The sequence below is a fragment of the Chenopodium quinoa genome, unplaced genomic scaffold (assembly GCF_001683475.1).
Source record: "Chenopodium quinoa cultivar QQ74 unplaced genomic scaffold, ASM168347v1, whole genome shotgun sequence".
Taxonomy (NCBI): Eukaryota; Viridiplantae; Streptophyta; class Magnoliopsida; order Caryophyllales; family Amaranthaceae; genus Chenopodium; species Chenopodium quinoa.
The window spans coordinates 241,168-265,992 of NW_018745030.1; the positions used below are offsets into that span (position 1 = coordinate 241,168).

General features: G+C 37.1%; 1 protein-coding gene and 1 pseudogene across 2 annotated transcripts; one reads left to right on the top strand and one right to left on the bottom strand.

Annotated features, from left to right (window-relative positions):
- The first annotated feature begins 4,624 nt into the window (after positions 1–4,624).
- LOC110709114 lies at positions 4,625–7,004 on the top strand (annotated as a pseudogene).
- On the bottom strand, positions 5,520–9,893 carry LOC110709115. 2 transcript variants are annotated; one of them, XM_021887329.1, is made up of 3 exons: positions 9,427–9,893; positions 7,868–8,504; positions 5,520–5,653 (listed from the first exon to the last, which is right to left on the bottom strand). In XM_021887329.1, the coding sequence occupies exons 2-3, from the start codon at positions 8,501–8,503 to the stop codon at positions 5,645–5,647; spliced, it is 645 nt and encodes a 214-aa protein (XP_021743021.1). In that variant the 5' UTR covers position 8,504; positions 9,427–9,893; the 3' UTR covers positions 5,520–5,644. The 2 variants fall into 2 exon arrangements, with proteins under 2 accessions (XP_021743021.1, XP_021743020.1); XM_021887328.1 differs by having other exon boundaries at positions 5,569–5,672.
- Positions 9,894–24,825: the final 14,932 nt, after the last annotated feature.

Sequence of the window (24,825 nt, forward strand, 5' to 3'; positions counted from 1 at the left end):
ATTTACGAGGAACGAATGCGAAAATTGAGCGAAACCTCACACAATTTTTCTTCCAGAAATTAAAGAATAACAATGGCAGAAGAATTCGAAAAATTACCTAATTCACAAAAATCATTAGAGATCGAACAAATTGAAGATTCTTTTATGAATCTTGAAATCCAAACCAGTAATCAGGTATTGGATCTGGAAGATGAAAACAGATACAATGAAATTGAAGAAATTAACAAGTAACCCCTGTAAAATTAACATGTAACCCCTGTAAAACTAATAACTAACCCCTGTAAAATTAACAAGTAACCCCTGTTAAACTAACAAGTAACCCCTAAAATGAACAAGTAACCCTAACAAAAATTAACAAGTAACCCCTATAAAATTAACAAGTAACCCTAACAAAAATTAACAAGTAACCCCTAAAATAAACAAGTAACCCTAACAAAAATTAACAAGTAACCTTTAAAATAAACAAGTAACCCTAACAAAAATTAACAAATAACCCCTATAAAATTAACAAGTAACCCCTGTATAATTAACAAGTAACCCCTGTATAATTAACAAGTAACCCCTAAAATAAACAAGTAACCCCGAAAATAAACAAGTAACCCTAACAAAAATTAACAAGTAACCCCTGTTAAACTAACAAGTAACCACTAAAATAAACAAGTAACTCTAACAAAAATTAACAAGTAACTCTTAAAAATAACAAGTAACCCCTATAAAACTAACAAGTAACACCTGAAACTTAACAAAAATTAACAAGTAACCCCTCTAACTTAACAACAAATTCTGTAAAACAAACAAGTAACTCCTAATAAACTACGAGTAACAAGTAAATAACCCCCTAAAACTTTACAAATAACCCTTGTAAAATCAACAAGTAACCCCTCCCTATAAAACCAACGAGTAACCCCTAAAACAAGTACACTGTAATTTTTAAAAGTAATCCCTACATAATGAAAAAAGTAACTATTGTTGTATCTTCTACATTAGTAAGCTCCTCCAGCATCTTTTTAGCAGCCTCCATTTCATCTGCCTTTTTTTTTTCTTTTCATTCTCTAGTAATTCTTCATAAATTGCTTGATTTCTACTCACGAATTCTTTCACACCACCAAAAACAATCTCACGATACTTGTTCAAATTGCAGAGCATAGATGACAGGAAAATCGAAAAATTACTAAAATTAGGGTTTGATTTATATCAGAAGTAGGAGAGTTCAGCGTATATGTCGATCCTTTCTTTTCCTTGGGGAAAATTATCTTGATTTTAGTCATTATCAACGAAAAGAACAATTTAGAGGAGAGAGAATTTGAGGAGAAGAATTTGAGGAGAGAGAAAATGGAAGAAGAATAGTTTGAGGAGAGAGAAAATGGAAACAGAGAAAATGAGAAAACTTTGGGAAAGAAGAACCTTTTGATGTAATAAAATGAAAAAAAAAAAGACCTTTTATTTTTTTTTTTAATTTAAAATAACGGACCCGTTTGGTATAACGGAGTTCGTTATATGAAACGGACTGGCCACACCATGTGGCCAGCCACATATAAAAATTTGCCGATTATTTTTCATGAGATTTCTTTAATCTAAATCACCATGGCTAGGTTTGAGTTTCGAAATATGAAGCTTTTATATTCTTTTGATTTTTTTAGTGATAATTGTGCATTTTGTTATGAACGGTTCTGTATTTGATTATACATTAGTATTTTGAACATTTTAAGTTAAAAATGTGAACTTATGATACGTTTTCTGTAAACACATAACAAATGTTTTTGGAATTTCGAACATCATTATTATAATTTTGAACATACGATAAATTACTTATGAACTTATTTTTGTTTTAAATCTATGTATTTTTAATTTTATTAAAATATTTGGCATTCTCTACTTTATAATTTATAAATCTGAACATTTGGCATTCTGAGCAGTGTCTTCAAGTGTAGAAGTTTTTGAAGGGTGTTCAGTGGTTTGTGATTGGGGTTCAGAAGTTTTTGTAGGGGGTTCAGAGGTTCATCTAGGGTGTTCAATGGTTTGTGGTTGGGGTTCATAAGTTTAGGTTTTTGTAGGGTGTTCAATGGTTTATGATTGGGGTTCAAAGGTTTTTGTAAGGGTTCATAAGTTTTTAAAGGGTGTTCAGTGGTTTGTGGTTGGTGTTCAGAAGTTTTGTAGGGGGTTCAGATATTTTTGTACATGGTTTAGTGGTTTGTGGTTGGGGTTCAGAAGTTTTTGGGGGTTCAGAGGTTTTTGAAGGGTGTTCAGTGGTTTGTGATTGTGGTTCAAAAGTTTTTGTAAGGGGTTCAGAGGTTTTCGAAGGGTGTTCAGTGGTTTATGATTGGAGTTCAAAGGTTTTGTAAGGGTTTATATTAGAAGTTTTTGAAGGGTGTTCAGTGGTTTGTGGTTGGTGTTCAGAAGTTTTGTAGGGAGTTCAGAGATTTTTGTATGGTGTTCAGTGGTTTGTGGTTGGGGTTGGGGTTTAGAAGTTTTTAGGGGTTCAGAGGTTTTTAAAGGGTGTTCAGTGGTTTGTGATTGGGGTTTAGAAGTTTTTGTAGGGGGTTCAGAGGTTTTTGAAGGGTGTTCAGTGTTTTATGGTTAGGGTTCAAAAGTTTTTGTAGGGGGTTCAGAGGTTTTTGTAGGGTGTTCAGTGATTTGTGGTTGTGGTTCAGAAGTTTTTTAGGGGGTTCAGAGGTTTTTGTAGGGTGTTCAGTAGTTTATGGTTTGGGTTCAGAGGTTTTTGTAAGGGTTCAGGAGTTTTTGAAGAGTGTTCAGTGGTTTGTGGTTGGGGTTCAAAAGTTTTGTAGGGGTTCAGAGGCTTTGTAGGGTGTTCAGTGGTTTGTAATTGGCGTTCAGAAGTTTTTAACAATTGGTTTTTTTTAGATACATCATCTAATTTCTTTTTTTTTTTTTTTTTTTTTTGGTGTTCTAATGTTGAACATTTGACTAATTGTACAATTTAAAAACAAATTGCGAACTTAAACAATAAATTACTTACACATCTTTAACCTCTTCGGTAGGAGCAGATAATTTTGATTTTCAACAAAAAAAATTAATTTTAAAAAAGTCAAAAAGATAATTATATAGTAGAATATAGTTTCAATTTTACAATTTGTTGAATTATATTAGCAAATTTATTTAACATAAATATAGGAAAATAAAAAAAGTTAAGTATTGTTTATTTTTTTGAAGGTGTTTTTTGTGTGTTTTTTGTCTTTTGTCATGGTAAATTGCAGTTTTTGGAGAGAGAAAAATGATGAGAGGAGAGAGAAAATACAAAAGAATTCATTGAGGAAGGTTTTTAGTTTATGAGAGGAGAGAGAAATTTTTTAAAATGAAATGAAAATATATATGGCATTTTTTTTTGAACTTAAATAGATTTGACAGTTGGAGAGAGGAGGAACTTAAATAGGTACACCTTGCCCAATCCACACCCAACACAAGAAGCCCAAACGAAAGAAGCCCACAAAGTGTTTTTTTTTTTTTAATACTAATTGACACAGGAACACGTATGGTTGTATTTTCAAGTCCTTAGGGTCTGTCCTCTTCAGCTTATTTTCAGTTCAGTTCAGTTCCGTTTCTAATTTCCTTCTCTTACAAAATATTCAGTTCAGTTCAGCTCCAATCAGTTTAGCTCAGATCTGTAAATCAGAATAGACCCTTAGTTAAGTTAAAACAACTCCCTAACCAGCTGATTTAGACACTTGTTGGCCATAGTATATAATGTTGATTGAGCAATTGATAATGTAAAAGATAATGTGGATAAGCAAAGTTTTTAATGAAAATGACATTGGCACAAGCGCACAATGCGTTAGGCGAGCAAGTCAAAGAGACGGCAACCTTGTTAAATGTTGATTTATAGACGACCCACAAAACCATGAAGTTGTATACATGTATGAAGAATATACGGAGTATATATGAAATTAAATATACAATTCCTTTGTTGCCCGTGTCAATCATTGTTCGTGCAAGTGTATTAAATAAACCAAAATTTTGATTAATTAAAATGTTGAGCAAAGACAAATTCTATATTTTGCTAATTGTGATAAATTTGCAGTCAAGTGTCTGGTGAATTGAAGACCGTGAAGACGTGAGGAACTAATCGAAACCAAATCCCCATTCCTGGTGTTTAAAGATGGTTTTGAAAGGCGTCAATGGTGCTTTGTCGCTTAGTTAGTGAGAGAGACAAGGAGAGTAGTGGTGATCAAGTCGCATTTTGAGAGGTTGGATACAATGTTAGTGTTGTTGCCCAATTCGGGTGTTTGTTAAAGGGGAAACGAGGAAGAAAATAACGTATAATCATTCACTTAGTCATATCCTTGTTTATTTGGTGGCTGTATTACCTATGTTCGGGTAGGGAGGAGGAGGTAAACGAGAAGGAATGAAGAACAAGGAAATTAACCTTTTACTCCGTATGTTCTTACTGAAAAAAGAAATGTAGTAGTATTATTAATCTCCCGATTTCTTTGTTCGGAGAGGACTAAACTGATGGTCTGATAACTCTGATAGTACTCTTACCTTAGTTTCATTTTTGACAGAAGACCATAATATTAACGTTATAAGCTCAAATATCTAACCTTTTAAACTTATACAGTTATACCACATCTGTACACTAAAGGAATGACCAAATCAAATTAAAATAATAAAGCACACTAAAATCAAAAACAAAAATGATTTCACCCTTGCAAAAACAATCTCAGTCCTTTACTGGTAGCTGGATTGTCTATGTTCATCATCTTCTTGTTGTACTTATTTTTATACAAGCGCGCACTATACTTTTACGGTAGACAGTATTTTAAACAGATACTTTATATATATATATATATATTTGCATATATTGGCAATCATTGTCAAAAAGATGTGTTCTAATTATAAATTTTTTATCACTGAAGTATAGTTTTTAGAATAATTTTACTCATGACTTTCTATTTAGAAAACAAGAACAGGGAACAGGTCTACAATATATATCATCAAAAACAACTCCATACTCATCATTGACATATAACACCTCCACCATCTTCTCTCTCCAAAGTCTCCCCATTCACCAGCAGAGCCACCCCTTCCCCTCTCGGCCCTTTCCTATGGCCGAACAAGAACTAGGACTTTCAGAATGTGGCCCGACATGGCACAACCTTCTTGGGTCCAAAAACTGGGAAGACCTTCTAGACCCACTCAATGATGATCTCCGTCGTCTGATCATCCGGTGTGGTGACTTCTGCCAAGTCACCTACGATACCTTCATCAACGATCCTAACTCTGCCTACTGTGGCTGCAGCCGCTACGCCAAGTCAAACCTCCTCCACAAGACTGCCTTCCCGGGTGGTGGGCATAAATATGATGTTGTTGGCTTCCTTTATGCCACAGCTCGGATAAGTGTTCCTGAAGCCTTTCTTCTAAAGTCGTTGTCACGTGAGAGGTGGGATAGGGAGTCAAACTGGATGGGATATATTGCAGTTTCTAATGATGAAGTGAGTAGGGAAATGGGAAGGAGAGAAATTTATGTGGCGTGGAGAGGAACTACCAGAAGTTATGAGTGGATTGATGTTCTTGGAGCTAAGCTGCAATCTGCCAAGCCCCTCCTACGGGAAGGAGCTCTTGGTAAGAAACACATTTCTCTAGTGTCACGCTCTTCCTTTCAAGTCCTCGCATATTTCCTTTAACTCCTTCAAAATTTCTACAATCAAAGAGATTATCTAAAAACATGTATTAAATGCATATTCAGTTGTTAATGACAGACTAACACTGTCAGACTGTTTACAGAGATATTCATGAAATTGTTTTGTATTAATAATGGCCTATCAGCAGTAGCTACAATGTTAAAAACCCCCATTAGAGATAGCTAACCTTGCTAATACCAAGAGCACAATGGTCTCCAGTCTCATATAATCAATTTACGTAAAAATTTTAGAATAGGTAAGTCAAAGCGTTAAAAGAATGTCTTACGCAACAAAAAAAGGTAATTTATGAATAGTGGTTTTGGTGCACAAAAACAAAAAGACTGGTGTTGGTAGGAGCATATAAGATTTTGTGCATTTGTGATAAATACAATTATAGATCATGAAACATTCAGTGTTAAATGTACTGAAATACATATATCAATATATGTGACCCAGTTAAGAAGTGAAAATACAGACATTATGCCATCATTTAAGTCATTGTTTTGTTTGATATCTTGACATAGGATTAATTATCTTGTTCAACTTCTTATTCCACCAGACCATCATGAGAATGGAGAAGATGGTAACGACAACGAAGATGATCACAGGTTGCCCAAAGTCATGAGAGGGTGGCTCACAATATACACATCTGACGACCCAAGATCCCCCTTCACAAAACTAAGTGCAAGATCACAGCTCTTGAATAAGATCAAGCAACTAATTGACAAATACAAAGAGGAGGACTTGAGCATCTTATTCACAGGCCACAGCCTAGGAGCAACCTTGTCAATCCTAAGTGCTTTTGATATTGTGGAGAACATTACGACAGAGATCCCAGTATCAGCCATTGTATTCGGTTGCCCCAAAGTGGGAAACAAGCACTTCAAGGAGAGGTTTGATTTGTACCCCAATCTCAAGGTACTCCATGTGAAAAACACACTTGATCTAATCCCTCATTATCCAGCAAGGCTTATGGGTTATGTATACTTAGGCACTGAGCTAAATATCGATACAAGGAAATCTCATTACCTAAAGCACTCAAAAGATCCTGGCGATTGATATAATTTGCAAGCTATGCTACATGTGGTGAACGGTTGGCATGGGGTTAAGAGGCAGTTTAAGCTTATAATCCAGCGGAGTATTGCATTGGTCAACAAATCATGCGATTACCTTAAGGAAGAGTGTCTTGTACCTCCATCTTGGTGGGTCGAGAAGAATAAAGGAATGCAGATGAATGAAGAAGGTGAATGGGTTCTAGCTTGTCCTGAGGAATGTCCAATTCCTGAATTTGATTAAAAACATTCCCTCCTTCCCCAAGTGAAAACCCCATTTGACCCAAAAACCTTAGCCCTACATAAATGTTTCATTCTCCACAATTATTTTTTTATTTCACCTTCAATCAACCAAACCCCACTACTTTCTTATTTTAATTCACTTTTAATCAATCAAACCCTAATGTTTTGTTTTGTAATCAACCAAATCCCACTTTCTTCTTTTTATTCACCTTCAATTAACTAAATCCCACTATTTTCTATTTCTGTTCACCTTCCTAACATCGTGTGCAAAGGCATTACTTGGGGATGGAGTATGAGTTGTTTGGCTGCTTATTGTAATTGAGTTGTTCAGAGACTAGATTGTAGATACATACCCACTATGCATTTTAAGACCTAAAATTTTACCCCCTACATACATTATTTATGATTACATTATCTAAACCAATCACAATTATGGTTACAACATAATTTCAACAGGAGAAAAACATAAACCTTTACACAAGTCGTGTAATTCAAATTCTCTCTTCAGCCTATTATTAATACTACAATATTGAGAAATTTAATCACAATATTTTAAGAAAAGTTACAAAATTGTAGATGCATGTTAAAATAATGCACTACTATATATTTCTGAAGGGGAAGTGGCGATAAAATTAAATCTATTTAGCAGTTGTATAACACTGCTACACTGCAACAGACGCATACCGGAAGTAAACAGAGAAGGAACAACTTCTAGTCATATATCAATGGACTTGAACTTCTCTTCCAAGGAAGGAAAAACTTTAAGACGTTGAGTACATAGAGCAATATAATCCATAGAGAGAAACTATAACTAACAGTGAATGAACAATTCTGTAAGCATGACATATAATAAATAAGGGATTCGATCAGTAAACATCATAGAAATAAAAAAATAAAAAATAAAAAGAACATCCAAAGCTGTTAAAATCATCTAACCTGTCTTAAAGCTTGATGTATGATATCATCATTTATAAACGGCCTTAACATCCACATCTTGCAGTAGCTATCCAATTCACCGCTGGATGATTTTAGACTCAATGAAGAAACAATCTTTTCCTGCATCGTATAATCTTGTTTCACCATGCTGTATATTACTGCCATAGAAGAGGCACAACCAGCAGCATCAAGCTTTCGGGAAGCAATTACTTCTTGGTCTGAACCCTGGGAATCCATATCTAATTGGTCATCTGGGTTCATGATCAAAGCATTGCCTGCCTTATCCATAAGACTTTGAAGTTCATCAATTATGCCTTTGGCTTTAACTGAATAATCCCGAAGGTTGCCCAAGCTTGTGTTCAGCTGACTAACACTCACTGCGCTATCGTAAGCATTAGTGCAACCAGCTTCTACATATGTACTAACCCTCTTAGTTTCATTTGCTTTAACAATGCTCTTGACCAGCTCTGATGATTTAAATATTGAAGGGCGTCGAAGAAACTCAAGTGCCTGCTGAAATCTAACAAGAAACGTCTGGCCAACTTCCACTAACTCTTCAAACTTGATAACTCCCACCATAAATTCTGCCAGGAACCCCCTCAATTCATCATCAAGATTGGATTTTCCTCCTTCCATTCTGAAATACACAAGAACATTAAGTTGCCGAACCAAATTGAAAAGCAATATGTAAAGCCGAAGTTTCAAACATCACAAATATTCTGAAATCCATAAGAACATAAGTTGCCATACCAAATTGAAAAGCAACATATAAAGACGAAGTTTGTAGTTCTAAATCAAAGATCACAAATATTCATCGATTATCAATTGACAAGTCCTCACAATCTTACACATAACATTTTTAACTCCAACCAAAACAGCTTCATATCCAAGCACAAACTACCAAATGTTTAGTCACCAAAAGTCACAAACTTCAACACCGTCTCCCACCATCTCTTAAAGTTCTTCCTATTTCAACGATGAATGACTCACAAAATCAAGTCAATTTCGATAACGAAACACCATTAGACTCAGGAGCAGCAAACAAAACATAACAAGCTAAACAAACATTTCAAAGATTATATCATGAAAATAGCATAAATACAAGATACAACATTTTGGTTATATTTATAAAAGTGGTCGTAAAATTAATGTCTCCTCTACCTTTCTAATTCTTCCATTGGGTCAACCTCAATGAGATTGCTTCATGTCTTAAATCAGACTAAAAAATGGTGGGGTTTTAATAAAATTCACATCTTATTCTGTAAGTTGATTCACAAGTAATGCCGAAATTTTACCACTAACACAAATTTCATATCAAAATCAGTAAAAAAAATGGGGTTATGAATTTCATAAGCTACAAATACTTGGTAATTTGGTATATATACAACTCAATTACTTAAAAAAAAAAGTACCATGTTGAATAGGATTATATCAGTACAAAAATATTGAAACATTTCCTGAACTAGAGCAAATTGTCTAACAGTCAAAACAAATTATTAAGGACAAAACAATTTAGATAAAAGAAACACAAAGCAAATTTTGGATGAGTGGTAAAGTACCTAGGATTCCGGTGAAAAGAGAGAGATTGACCGCCAACCTAAAACGAGAGAGAGCCAAAGAAAGTGTTGTCGCAACCATTCGCCGGCGAAAGAAAATAGTATTCACAACTATTGTTGGAGTTAGTTTAATACTTCCCATATTAGGGGTACCCATCCAAATCTGATTACACAAGTAAGGCCGAAGGCCTCTTGTTTCTGAAAAACAAAGCTCGTTTATCAAACGGTTAAAATTGTAATGTTTCAAGAAAAATCATTTGTTGAACTCTTAAAGTAACAATAATTGATACAAACGTTACTTGAAGTAACGGTTGCCAATGAACGGCTAGAAAACAGTTATATTTATTTACAATTTTGCCTTTGTTTATCAATAGAGAAATTTAGAACCGGTTCTCATACGATTATTTTCAGTTCAGTTCTGTTCAACTTTAATAAGTTTAGTTCAATTCACTTCACTTTAGTTTAATTCAGTTCAGTTCAGCTCATTTCAATCAATGAGAACAAGCCCTTAGAATATCTCTTCACTAGTCTTTCTTTTTTTGTAGGTTATTTTGTTTTGTTTCAAGGTATGTTTGTTTTATTTTATTAGAAAACTTAACAACAACAAACCAATCTTTGCCCCATTCTCTCAAAATAGACCAGCCTTTAAATATTTCCAAAATAAACCTAAGTTTGCATTTTTTCCTCCCAAAATGAACTCAACGGGTCACCTTACATGTAATACTAAGTAAAAATCCACTTTGTCATTAAATCATTGGTTAAGTTTTTGGTAAAAATTATCAAAATTAAAAAAAAAAAAAAAAAAAAAAAAAAAAAAAAAAAAAAAAACCAAAACCAAAACCAAAACCAAAAACAAAAACAAAAACAAAAACAAAACAAAACAACCTTGTCCCACCACTACAGCCCCCATCACCACCAGTCACCCCCTACCCTACCAGCGGCCACCGCCCAACCAATTCCCCCGGCGCCGGCGACCTTTAACGCCACTAGAATTACTGGACCTACACTTTAACCTTCACCGCCATCACTTCCACCCACTGCATCACCACCTATGTGCACCACCACCAACGAACAGCCACCAAACCAACATACCAACCACCAAAACCACTAAATTCACCATACCAAGCAACCAACAAAACCGCCATAACAACCAACAAAAACACTATACCAACCCACCAAAAACACCGAAACCACCATACCAACCCACCTAAACGCCGAAACAACCAAACCAACCCACCAAAAACACCATATCAACCACCATACCACCAAGACCCAAACACCCACTTCTTTCCTACCCGAAACCTGCTATAACCATCCTCTCACTACCACAAAGATCCGAAATCGAAACCCTTAATTTCTCAATCTTCCAATTCTTCATTCTTCCAACATGAATTTCTCACAATTTTTTTGGTTTAGGGATTGTCGGTTTGGGGGTTTCATGGGGAGCGGGGTGTGATCGAAAAAGCAATGGAAAGGGATGGGATGGTAAAAAATGGAAGGTGAAGGGGGAGAGGGAGTGGGAGTGGTGGCTGGAAAGGGAGAAGGGGGTGGCTGGTGGTTAGGTGAGGGGATAGTGGTTTTTTTTTTTTAATTGTATTTTTTAAAAAATTATTTTGTTAACTTGAAAAAGATAATTAACGATTTTTAATTAAAAAAAAAAACTACCGGTTGTATAGGTTATTAGTCAATTGGGTTCATTTTGGGAGAAAAAATGCAAACTTGTATTTATTTTGGGAAGATTTAAAGGTTGGTATGTTTTGGGAGAATGAGGCAAAGGTAGGTTTGTTGTTGTTAAATTTTCCTATTTTATTTTATGGAATATGTAATTTTCAAATAAAACTATACTTCATTTTTAGTTTAAGTGATCCGATCCTCTAGGGCTTGTTTAGGTTTAATATTGGAAAAAGATAGTTAAGATTTACTAGAACGGTTAATAGTTACCAAATTATATAAGAGATTTTATTTTAGTTTAATTGTGAGAGAAGGTAGTAAGGCTATGTTGGAGGGTTAATTGTTATTTGTTACTTTGACCATATATGAAAGGTTTTAGTCGTTAATATTGTTTCTAGCATGATAGGACTCTCTTTGGAGGATGTAATAGAAAATAATATCTACAAACAAGTTATTTTTCTTTTGAATTTATCAGCTTATGAAACTCCAAACACATTTGTCTTTTATGTTTTGTAATGTTAAACAATGACCAAAATAACACCAAAATGTCTCTATAAGAGAGCTCAAGTGTAAGTCGTCTGGTAGGGCCTTTCTTTTACCCTAGAACAAAATAAAAAATGAAAAATAAAAACTCAAGTGTATGCGAAATTTGGTGATGTTTCAAGGCTTCATGAAAATTTTAAGGCTTCTTGAAAAAACTCAAGGAAACCCTCCTAATCTAGTGGTCTTCAGGCCATGGGCTCCATCAATGGCGTAACCGAATGAATTTATCAAACCAATCAGCTCTTTGACTAACAAGATTGTTGGGTTTAGATAGTGTGGACCAAATTCCATAAGCCAAATTAATTATGTCTCACAAAATTTCTAGAAAACTCTAACATGTTGGCTTATTGGCAGAAAATTGCTAAAACTACTAGAAAACATGATCGTTTATGAGACTTCTAGATCATGTTCGGGTACACAAAAGAACATGTGTGTGGACTTTTTACACACTTCACCCATCGCCTATTAATATGATATGTTGGGCATCATTTGAAAGCATGCAATCCACCTACATCCTTCAATTGTCCAATGTTTCTACAAGGCTCTAATAATTCTTTTATATACTTTCAAATTCATTTCAGAGATTGTTAGGTGTCTTATTCTACATACACATAATCTAATCTCTTTTACATACGCCTTCATATCTCTAATATTTTAGGGTCTTATACTCTCCTATTTTCATAAAATAGTTTTTCCGAATCATTGTTTTGGTTTTTTCCAATTTTTCACATATTAAATTATGTGTCACATTTTAAATATTTTTTCTTGCTATATCAAAAGCAAAGCGACAATCTGATGACGGGTATGTGATAGGCTAATGTCTTTTAACTCCCTATTTTATGTTTACTAAGGACAATTATGGCTTGTAGAACAACATTAAATGGATTTTCAAGTAAATTTTTTTTTTGAAAATTTAATATAGAGTTATAAAGGTTAATGGAAAAGCAAGTAAAAAGGAGTTATGATAGATGGGTTATTTTCAGATTTAGAGCAAGAATTTAAGGGGAGAATGTAATAAAAATTGTGGAAACGTGTCGCCCTTTACCTATCAAAATATGGAATAGAATTTGGTAAAAACTAAGGGTACACATAGTGTTTAAAAAACATATTGTACATCACCAACACTACGTGAAAAAATAAATTTGGCACCGGTTAGGCCGGGTTTGAACCGGTGCCTTTTTAAACCACTTTTTGGCACCCCTCACATTGGCACCGGTTCAAATCGGTGCCAAAACTTTAACCGGTGCCTAAAATTACCAAAAAAATTTATTCACCACTTTTGGCACCGGTGCCAAAAGTGTCAAAAAATTGATTTTTGTTTTTTTTTAAACTTAAAAATTAAATACACTAAAATAAAATGAGAATACAAAATATAAATGGCACATCACAATCAATATAATCAAATTTGTTCAATATATATATAATCAAAAAAAAATTACAATATAGATCAATAAAAAAATTACAACATATAAATCAAAATAAAAAAATTACAACATATAAAAAAAAAATTACAATATAAATCAAAATAAAAATTTACAACTTCACAATAAAGAAAAACCCATACAACATCTAAATCAATATACTTGCATCTTGATTCTTCAATTTAAATCTTGATTCTTCAATTTAAGATCTAAATCCATGTACCTGTACCAATTAAAACAACCAAAATAAATTGATAAATATGATTTAATTAGGCTGCGAAAACAATTCCAAAAAAAAAATCCAGAAAATCGAAAAAAAAAAATTAAAATCAGTTGAAAAAAAAAATCCCAGAACATGTATCAGTTAAAACAGAATTAAACCCAGAAAATAAATAAAATTAAATTCGATTAAAAAATATCCAGAAAATAAATAAATTTAAATTCGATTAAAAAAAACACAAAAAATAAATATGACAAAATTCGAATAACCCCAGAAAAAAAATAAGAAATCGAAAAAAAAATTAAAATCGAAATTGATTAAAAATTTGATTAAAACAAAAGTGAAAACAAAAATAAAATGAACCCAGAGATCGAAAAAAATGAAAATCGAAAAAAAAAAAAAAAAAAAAAACCCAATTAAAAGAGAATTGAAATGGAAAAAAAAAACCCAAGAAAAAAACTAAAAATCACGAAAATAAAACCCCAAAACCGCATGCAACTTGAAAAAAAAAATCAAAATCGAAATTGAAATCGAAAAACAAAATCAAAATCGAAAAAAACACAATCAAAATTGAAATAGAAAAACAAAATCGAAAAAAGAAACCCAGAAATCGAAATAATTGAAATTGAAAAAAAAAATCAAATCGAAAAACCCAAGAAATTGATTGAAATGGTAAAAAAAAAAACAAGAAATCGATTAAAATGGGCGGTTTTTTGGTCTTCGATTTGTTTTCTTCGATTTGTTGTCTTCAATATGTTGTTGTCTTCGATTTGTTGTTGGTAAAAAAAGATCCCGATGCATTAAAATGAAGGAGATGGTGAGCAAGAAGGAAAGAGGAAGGAGATGGTGAGCAAGAAAGAAAGAGCTGAGGAGAGGAGAGGAGAGGAGAGAGAAAGAGGCGGAGGAGAGAGAAAGAGGAGAGGAGAGGGGTGAAAGAGGCGCATGCATTTTAGGGTTTGGGGGGTTTTTATATGGGCGGGTTTTTTTTTTAATAAGTAAAGATCCGGTTCGTAAAGGCACCGGTTCAAACCGGTGCCCTTTTTATTTTTGGCACCGGTTTGAGCTGAACCGGTGCCATTTCTCTTTGTTTAAAAACCCGTCCATTTTTAGGCCGGTTTTTGGCACTGGTTTGGCCTGAACCGGTGCCATTAGGGGGTTGCCTATTTGTATTTTCCTACTAGTGCCAATAAGGAATCGCAAACTAGAATAGAAGTTAGGGAAACTATAAAAAGAAGAAGGAAAGGAAAGAAATAAGAGGAAAGCAGGCACTAGTAGAAAAATACAAAAAGGCAACCCCCAATTGGCACCGGTTCAGGCCAAACCAGTGCCAAAAACCGGCCTACAATTGGGCGAGGAATTAGACCAAGAACAATGGCACCGGTTCAGCTCAAACCGGTGCCAAAAATAAAATGGCCACCGGTTTGAACCGGTGCCACTGAACCGTTGCTCCAAAAAAAAAAACGGCCTTTCCTTTATATATATATACCCTAATATAACCTAACCTAGCTACCTCCTTCTCTCTCCTCATTCTCTCTCCCTCGGCGCTTCTCCTTCTCTCTCCTCTAATCACGATCCGCTTATCTTCTTCCTCCTCTGATCTAGATCGCCGGCGTTCCTCTCCTCCCCTCTTTCTCTCTCCGACCTCTCTTCTCTGTCCTCTCTGTCCTCTTCTGTCTAGATCTCCCACCTCTCTTCTGTCTTCTGCCCACCACCACCGACGCTACTAACCACCGCCGCCACTGATACAACTTATTTTCTGGTCAAATTTGAGGTTAGTGCATGTTTTTGGGTTTAATTGGTAAGGGTTTCTGGGTTTAATTATTTATGTTATATGCCTTAATTTTTTTTGGGTTTGATTGTTGTAATATTGTTCAAAATTGATTGGTATAATTATAATTCATTGCCTTAATTTTTTTGGGTTTGATTGTTGTAAATTTGCACTTAATTGATTTTTCGAAATTTCTGGGATTAATTGATTTTCGAAAGTTTTGGGGTTAATTGTTGTTCTTGGTTAATTGATTTTCGAAAGTTTCTGGATTAATTGATTTTCGAAAGTTTTGGGGTTAATTGATTTTCGAAAGTTTTGGGGTTCATTCAATGTTTGTGCGATGTTCTGGGTTTTCTATATTGATTTTCTCTTTCTCTTTCTCTTGCATGCATGAGTTTTCTGGGTTTTCTATATTTCTTGTTTTTTTTTTTGAGTTTTAATAATTTCTGGGTTATTATTGATGCAGGTGTTAATTCATGCTACAATTCAAGGATTCAAGACTTTTTTTTTGGAATATTGTTTTGATGTTGTAATTTTTCTTTTTTTTTTTCTATTGTTTTACAATTTCAATTTCTGAGTTGAATTTCATTATAATTTATTGTAACTTTTTAATTTTTTTTTTATTGTACAATATCAATTTACTTGAATATAATGTGATTTACAATTGTTTTGATGTTATAACAATTTCGATCAAGACTCCGTATTTTACCATTTTGTTTGGTTCGTATTTCTAATGTTTGTTAACTTGTTTGTGTATTATTTTTATTATTATTGCAAGAAAAAAGTAAAAAAAAAATAAATAATACCAAAAAGGCACCGGTTAACCGGTGCCTAAAAGAGCTTCCACCAAAAAAATTTATTTCGCGGAACTAGTTAAGGCACCGGTTAACCGGTGCCAAAACCGGTTTATGGCACCAGTTTTGAACCGTGCCAAAAAGGGGGGTATTGGCACCCCCCACATAGGCACGGGTTCAAACCGATGCCTTAGGCCGGGTTTGAACCGGTGTCAAATGCGTTTTTTCACGTAGTGAGGGGCAGCAAAAATTTCACTCTAAGCGTCATTAGGAGGAAGCTAAGAGGAAAAAATTTCACGAGGCGGCAACTATTAATGCATCAGATAATACACAATTAAGTTCCCAATTAAGTGTCGAAATTTCCTTACTTCTCCCAAAATTCATCTTGTTTATTGTTGAATTATTTCGTTTAAATTTTCCTAACTTGATTATTTTGATAATTTAGGGTTTTCATTGTTTAATATTGAAGAAATTGATTTTGGGTAAAAATTAGAATTTTTATAAAGATTGATTTGAAAGGGTAAATCTTTTACATTAATAGATGATTTATATGTTGTCTTTGTTTTGTTTATTTTATAAATGTTTCTTGTGAAATGTTATTTAATTGAAGGAGTGTTTCTGGATGGAAGCAATTGTTAAATGGAATCGAGCTTTATTTGCTGTCAATAATAAATTATTGAAAAATTTTGATTCTAATAATCTCACCTTTGGTCGGTTAGCCATTAATAATCCCACCTTTAGATTATTATTTAGTAATCCCACCTTTATAGGGGATCTTCTTTTATTGGTGCCTTATGACCGGTAACCTGTACATTGGGTAATTTTTTTTAAAAAAAAAAAATTAAGTGACAGTGTCACTAAATAATGTCAAAATAATTGAAAAGAAAAACTTATTTTTTGGTGAAAAAATTATACAGAAAAAAGAAAACCCACCCTAGCCCATGCCATTAGACTTCTGCCGGTATCCCCTCCCCTTGCCTAGCCGACGACCAGGTTACACACCCCCGTCGGTCTCGAAATCCTCCCCCGACGGCGAGATACATCTTGACTCCCCCTCGTTCGCTGCTGCTCCCGCTATTCCTGTTGCCCCACCACCAAAAACCGCCCTCCACAACCAGCCAAACCCCCAACGAAATTACACAAATTAATCAGATTCGAACCCAGGTCAAACACGGACAACAAGAATAGCAGGAGCAGCACCTTACGAGGGGATAATTAGAGGGATTGAAAAGGTTCTCGACTGTTTTTGAGGGGGTTTTTTGGCGGTTTTGACGGTTTTTTAGGGGGTTATCGGCGGTTTCAAGTTGGTGGTTGTGGTGGATTCGTGGGTGGGATTTGGTTCAGGTGGTAATTTCGAGGGTGATTTTAAGTCGGCGGGGTGGTTTTGGTATTGGGGGGTTCCGTGGCTAGTCGTTTTTGAGGCTTTAGGGTGGCCGCCGGCCGTTGGTGGGGCTAGGGTAAGGAAGAGGGTTTCACGGTGGGTGGGGGATGATTGTTATGTGGTGGGGTTTTTTTTTGTGTAGTATTTTTCCTTTTTTTATTTTTATTTTTTAACCAATTATTAAATAACACTGTAGGGAATATTTCAAGCATTACCCCTAGCTTGAACCCCACTGTGTTCATACACTTAAGCATGGTGGCATCCAAAGGGAAGGGAGCTAGAGCAAAAGAGTCGCCAACAAGTTTTAAGAACTTGTAAACCGTTCACGAGGTGAAGGTTACACCCCTTAACGATCCAGGAGATCGTCAACTCCAATAGGTCTGGAACCATGACTGAAAGTTCGGGGATGAAGGTACAAATCCAATCTAAAAGAGATTGAAACGGCCCTAATAATAGGCCTCTACTTTATTCTGATCGTATTCATGTGCGCTTTCTGACTAACATGCGATCAATAGGTTTACCCTAAACCTGTTTATCTATGTTTGTAGACACCCATTTGTTTCTCCCCAAAACCAAACCCAGTGATGAGTACCTTTCACGTCAAACATAATCGAATGAAGCGAAAGTGTTGAAAGTCTAGTGTTGCGGAAAGTTCTAATTTCTTTTCTCTTCTCTCTATTTTTGAAAACTTATTTTAAGAAAATAGCCAATCCAGTTTGGTGGGTCCATCATATGGGTCCAATAGTAGTGTAGTTGGATGGGGCTTGACAAGAGCTTTCCAACAATATATTATAAGCCCAATTCCGATGAATATTGAGGAAGTTATGGCCAATTTACCAAACTGGGCCCGGTTTGAGCCTTATATGCGGCCCAATGATCTTGGGGAGGGCCTAATATGATTTATCATTCTTAATGCAATTAGGAATGGTTTTAGTCTTCTAGATTCTTCTAGAAGGTTCTTTTCATTCCTAATTCAATTAGCATTGATAAATTGACTTTTTGTTGACTTTTCAGAGTTTTAATTAAAATCAAAAAGCATTTTCGGGGAAAAGATACGATTTTATCCTCCAGTACGACAAACTTATCTGATTTTCGAAAACGCGTCAAAAACAGGCCTGGCGCCTGACTCCAGGCATTGGTGCCTGGCGCCAATAAGCTGGTGCTGGCGCCAGCTCTGTTTTGCGTGCGCTAATCTCGTTTTGTGTGCGCCAAGTGCTCTGTTTTGATATTTTATCGTTTTGGCTGATTTCTCTATAAATAACATATTAAAAACTTCGTTTTCATTCACCAATTCTCACCTACAATCAGTTTTCATTCGCAATCATTAATTCTCTAACTCTCTCTTAATCATTCACCAACTCTCATCAATATTTTCTTGATTATTCTCTCTCTCTCTCTCTTCTAAACTTTGTCTTTTTCATACACAATTCCGCATTCACAAGATCTAGAAACACCTAGCATTGTTCGAAGTTGCCTTCGCCCTAGACGTGAAAGGTTTTAATTTATGAGAAAAGAGATATGAAGCATCCAAGTAAGTGCTGTAATTGATTTATTGATATTATGATATAGAAATCATGTTTAGATTGTTATTTTGATTCCTAGTATCATGTTAGGATGTTCAAAGATTCCTAGTATCATGTCTAGGGTAACTTTAATATCAAGTATGATGCCTTTTATGTTCTTCCTAATATTTATGATTATTAGTATCAGTTAGGGTTAAATATATGATTTTTATTGCTTAGTGACATGCTAGGTGTTTAGGGTAAAAATTACCCATGACAAATGGACCAATCCGGACCTGCCACGTGTCCACCACGTGGGCCAATCAGCGTCCGCCATTTGTCACCCTAAGAGGTCCAACATGGACTAATCAGGCCACGCCACGTGGCCTCCCATATGCCAAATAGGCAAAATGGCCACCAAGGCCCAAAGTCCGAGAGAAGCCCAATTTGCCCTGGTTAACCTAAACCTAAAATTGGCACGCTTCTCAAGACTATAAATACTTAATTAATCCTCATTAAAGGGGATTCAGCAATTAATGACTCTCACCTAGAGAAAACCAAAACACATTGATCGCTCCTCACCTAGAGGAACCAGATCTTCCAACCTTTACTTTTCCGCACTATTCACTCCTCAAGCAAGTACTAACTTGATCGTCGGAGGCGGAGCTCCTACCACAAGGAGTCTCCGTTTGTTTTGCAGGTACAGGCGCAAGGATACCAGTCCCGGAATTGTAACTCTCCCGCAGGACATCAGAAAACCCCGAAACATTTTGGCGCCGTCTGTGGGGAGAGTACTTTCGAGATGGCATCACAGTCTGTACCGATTCTAAGTGACAAGCGTCCCATGGACGACCCCCTGGTTCAGTCGGACCAGGACACCGACAATGAAATCGATGTCGAGACTCACACGACCCCCGACGGGTCCCTTAGAGCTCGACGTACCCGTCCCACCGCCTGAGCATCAACAGGCGATCGAGGGGTCTGCTCCTGTTACCAGGAACGAACTCATGTGTTTCATGAGAGGTTTCAAGGGAGAAATCCAGGAGCTAATCAAAAAGAGAACGCCTGTTCCCGCAAAGGAACAGTCGGCCAGAACGTCCTCCCACCCCGGGAGAACTAGACTTGTTAAGGATCGTGTGGCGACCCCCTAGCCAAAGCCTGGGGTAAGGCAGTCGCTAGTGATCGACTAAATGAAGTATCACTTCCCTTCACAAGGGAAGAGAAAGCCCATCCGTTATGTTCAACCGGACGAGTCAAAGAGAACATTCTCTGATGCTCGAATGTTGCTGGAGCAGAAGAAGAATGACCGACTATCAGAGTCGGCCTCTACGTCTGATTTTCAAGACAGTCTCCACCATACCTCCATGAGGTATTCAAAATCTAACCATGAGAGTCAGACAGGCGGCACTCACCCTCACAAAAGTGTGCTAACACTCACATGGTACAACCGACATAGTTCTTGCCCATGCTAAATTAATAGACCAGGCGGCAATATAAGCAGTCGGCCAGGTCTAACCAACCCCGATTAAAGTTACATGCGCCTAGCATGACACTCAATGGGTACAGCCGGTAGAAGACCAGCCTCCGAGCATCCGGCCAGGCGGCCAAGTACTGCATGCGTCATACGAACAAATGTTGGGAGTCGGATGGTCAAGCTTGTAGGCTGGTAAACATGGAATCAAGCGCTGACTACTTCATATCATTACGTGAGAAGCACATTGCTAGCCACACGTCACTTAGACCAACTAGGTGGCAAAGTCCCATGTGATCATAACAAGGAGGCGGCTCTTCAAGTGACAAGGCACAATACCAAGGGTATATAAACCAAGGCATGTGTCGTATAACATGGAGACCAAACAAGACTTACATGATCATAACCGTCGCCCACTAAACACTCAGCTTTTGAAACGATTCGCAAATGCTAGGTGGAGTAATGGCCCTTATGCTTCTTGAACAAACCGACACCCAGGCTTCGTTCTTCAAAGCTAGTAGGCGGCAATCGGCTCCAACTCAGCCACAAAGCAGTCGGCCTACTAGCTCTAAAATAGCCGGAACTCTTTAATGAGGGCCATAGACGCTAGCATACAATCGACTCTCAAAACGTTGTGAGCATTACACCCTTGAAGCCGAAAATGGATACTTAAGGCACCTCTCTTAGTTCTCAAACTAATCAAAGTATCATCCAACATCACCTTTGCCAAACCTTTCTTGACATAGCACAAGCAATCGGCATCAAGATGGTATTTTTAACCAGCCGGCCAATATATGTTGTTGTTATGGTTGAATATGCGCATGCTACTACTGCTCTTCATACTTGCACTGGTAGTGGAAAGCTTGCCTAAACATGCAAATTTGGTGAACACGATGCCAGCTACTAACAAAAATGGTTTCGATGCAAGTGTGGTATGAGCAGGCGGCAAGTGGGAGAACAACAGGTGCTCATATAAAGAAACAAGAACACCCCATGAGCAGTCGGTTGGTGTGACAAGGGTTAAATCGGTCGCTACAATCTAACTCTCAATCAAACAATACTTATACGAACACCCTATAACCAAGTACAATGGCAAATAAAGGTTCGGTCCACGAGGAACGAGAGTAATTGCAAATCAATCTTAAACCTAAGCTAGTTCGAAACCAATGGAAAATGGTGTTCTAAAATACTACTAATAAGATGGAATAAATCAATAAACTAAGACACTAGGGAGAACGGGAATTCACCAAACCATCGGTAACTACGCAACAAGGAATCACAGAGACAAACGGGATATGCAAAGACTATATGTCTGATCAATATCATGTGATAGGAAGACAACGGGCAATACTAAGCTTGGATTTCTCATGCACTTAACATTACTCGATACATAATCAAACCACATTCAATAATGAAATACTCAATTCACAATCACATTCAAGGATATCATGCAATCAAATTCAAGATTCTAGGTTAGCTACTCCTATTATAATGAATTAACATGCAATCGCATATAATCAATTTAATCACAATCCGTTTATCAAAATCAATCCTCAATTACATAGATTACCTAGGCCGGGTTTCATCCTGAAACCCTAGCTAGGAGACTACTCACACATATTCATAATCAAAGCAATAATGAATTCCAAAAGCATAATAGATATAAACATGAATTCTGATTAAGGAATAATAATGAAGCTTGATTAATAAACAAGAATGAATAATACCAATTGTATTGATGCGAATCAATGGAAAAGTTCAGAACTTTGATATCTGTCGTCAATGAATAATACAAAGAACCTTCGCAAATCTTGCTTCAAATCAATCCAAGAAAACTAAAATCTCTAGGAAATTCTCTAAGAAAACTAATGAATCTCTAATACTAAGAACGTTCTCCAATAACTCTCTACAAAGGCTCTCAAAACTATCTCTCAAACTGTCTCCGAAATCCTCTTAAAGTTGGGCCTTATATACGTCTTCTAATTCGGAGAAGTCAAGCGCGCAGTTAACCCTGGATCAGCACGGCCGTGCAGTATTTGGCACGGCCGTGCTAGCTTGTCAGTAAGTAAACCGGGTTTCTTCTTCAAATTGGCACGGCCGTGCTATATATGGCACGGCCGTGCAGCTTCCTGGCACGGTCGTGCTGAATTTGGCACGGCCGTGCTAATGCCTGGCACGACCGTGCTGAATCTGGCACGGCCGTGCTAATGCCTGGCACGACCGTGCTGAATCTGGCACGGCCGTGCTGAATCTGGCACTGGCACGGGCATGGAAATTGGCTTGGCACGACCGTGCTAATGCCTGGCACGGCCGTGCTGAATCTGGCACGGTCGTGCTAATGCCTGGCACGGCCGTGCTGAATCTGGCACGGCCGTGCAGCATAGGCAGGAAGGTTGCAGGCACTTTGGTCTTCTTAAAACAGTCACAACTTCTTATCCAGAGCTCTGTTTGAGGCGTGCAATATATCGTTGGAAAGCTCTTCAAGTCTACTTTCCAATGCAAATAGAATCACTCCATTATCATTTGTATACCGAAAGTTGTGAGCAAAATAGTGAACAGGTGTCATATTTGTGAACTGTTCTGCCTTGCCTGCTACTTAACTTGCCTTTCAAGGCCTTGAGAACCGCAACAAAGCCTTAGCTTGGTGGACTAGGATCGATAATAGCCTGATTACGCACCAATGGTTTGGGACTCGACATAACTTGGTCAACTATACCTGTTATCACACCAAAAACAGACCGAAACCCGTGAAGCACGTAATATGAAGGAAACGAGTGTAACAAGGCAATAAACGACCAAAACGGGCCTAAATACATCCAAAATCACCCATTTATATGCCTTAAAGCACGCCCTAATGTGCGCTTGTCATGGTGCAACGCATCCGGCCATGCTAACGATGAAATGCAAACAAACGACAATTTATGCAGCTGCTAAACATTCAGTCCTTCACTATTAAACCTGAACGTTACGGAACAGCCATCTCCAACTCAGTCCCAGCTAGAGGCACTAATACAGCCGGCCTTCACAATGGTTTTGTTAAATGCATCCAGTCGCTAAAAACAGCCGGCCTAGTATCAGCCAACTAGGCGGCAGTAATGATTAAATCAGGTGGCCCTTGCAACCAAAGCAATGATTAAACGGCTAGTCATGTAAAAACAAGCGACACCCTATTGAGGATTGTCAATTGTTTCTGTTGCAATTACCGTGAGGAAGCTCTTACCCAAGGTGAATCTTAATTACTGAGTAAATTCTGGAAGAAGTCGTTTGTGAGCTTCTAACCAGGCGGACTTCTCCTCATGCCAAGCATCTGTTTGATATAGGCGGCATCAAAGGCTGCAATCAATACATCCGGCCAGCTCCATATATGCTCACCCAACATTTATAATGCCATATGTATTTCAATTCAAATGAAACTTTTTCCAGCTTGCATCATATGCGGGTCAACTAGTGGGTCTTGGTCTGGCTGAAACAAAACCGAAAACCAGCCGTAAAAAAACAAGAGTTAGGTGCATGAATAGCAGCCGGCCATCTCTACGCAACATTAGTTAGCTCTTGATAAAACATCCGGCACTCTCAGCATTTGAGAGCAGGCGACATTATAGAGTTAGTCGGCATTCGGTCAGCCAAACAGCCGGTGCTCGTCGAGGGTAGCCTTGAAAAACCGGCTATATGTATTTAAAGCAAGAATGCCGTGAATAATTACACAATCACAAGTGCTCCTCAAGATTACAGCCGGCCATACCAAAAAAAAAACCATTGTGCTCGGTTTACTTGAGGTTCAAAAATGGCCCCGGCATGCGAGCATCTATGATCTTTGCTATTGTGATAAGACCAACCTGCTCTATATGATGTTTTATCATGGTATAACCGCATGGTTTTTGCTCAAAAATATAATTCCAAGTATACTTGATACAAATGAGTTTGGTTCCAGCTTGATCTTCCAAAAGTAAACAGCCAACATACTCGCACATATAAACCTCAAACCTCACGGCCTGCCGAGAGGAGTAGCGCTTGGCTCGTAGTAATATAATTGGCCATGAGAGTGAATGCTTAAACTTGTTCATGTGCTAATTCTCTTATTGTGAAAGCTGGGCATTGGCGTCTCGCCCAAGAAAGAAGGCGGCTAAATGGCAGTCGGCCTAGTCTCAGCCACGAAGTAGCAGGTGGTAGCCACGATCAACTTTAACCATGCGTCCGGCAGTTCGATGTTGGGAATGAGTTACATTGCCGAGTGTGTGAGCATGTAGCCTCGAACTTAGGCCTTGATTATAAGCGAGAGCTTGATGACTCCTACCTCAAATGCACACAAGCATTAAAATCAAGACACTCGAATGGTTCATAACAGTCGGCACCTCATAACAAAACCAGTCGGCCCCTTAAACCATTCAAAAGAGCAAGGCGGAGTAGGAGCGCCTATGTTTGAACAACCGGCTCCCAAGCTTCGTTCCAAGAATAATATGGGCCACACCCATATCTCATTTTGTATATACATGACCGCTAGCATGTCCAAGAAATCACAAAAGCCCACTTGGTATCCGAGCCTTCTTCACCAAGCGCCTCATGTTGATAGCAAAATCAAGGAGGCGGCTCTTGGGTAAAACAGCAAGTTTAAGTAATAGCTTCGAACTTGA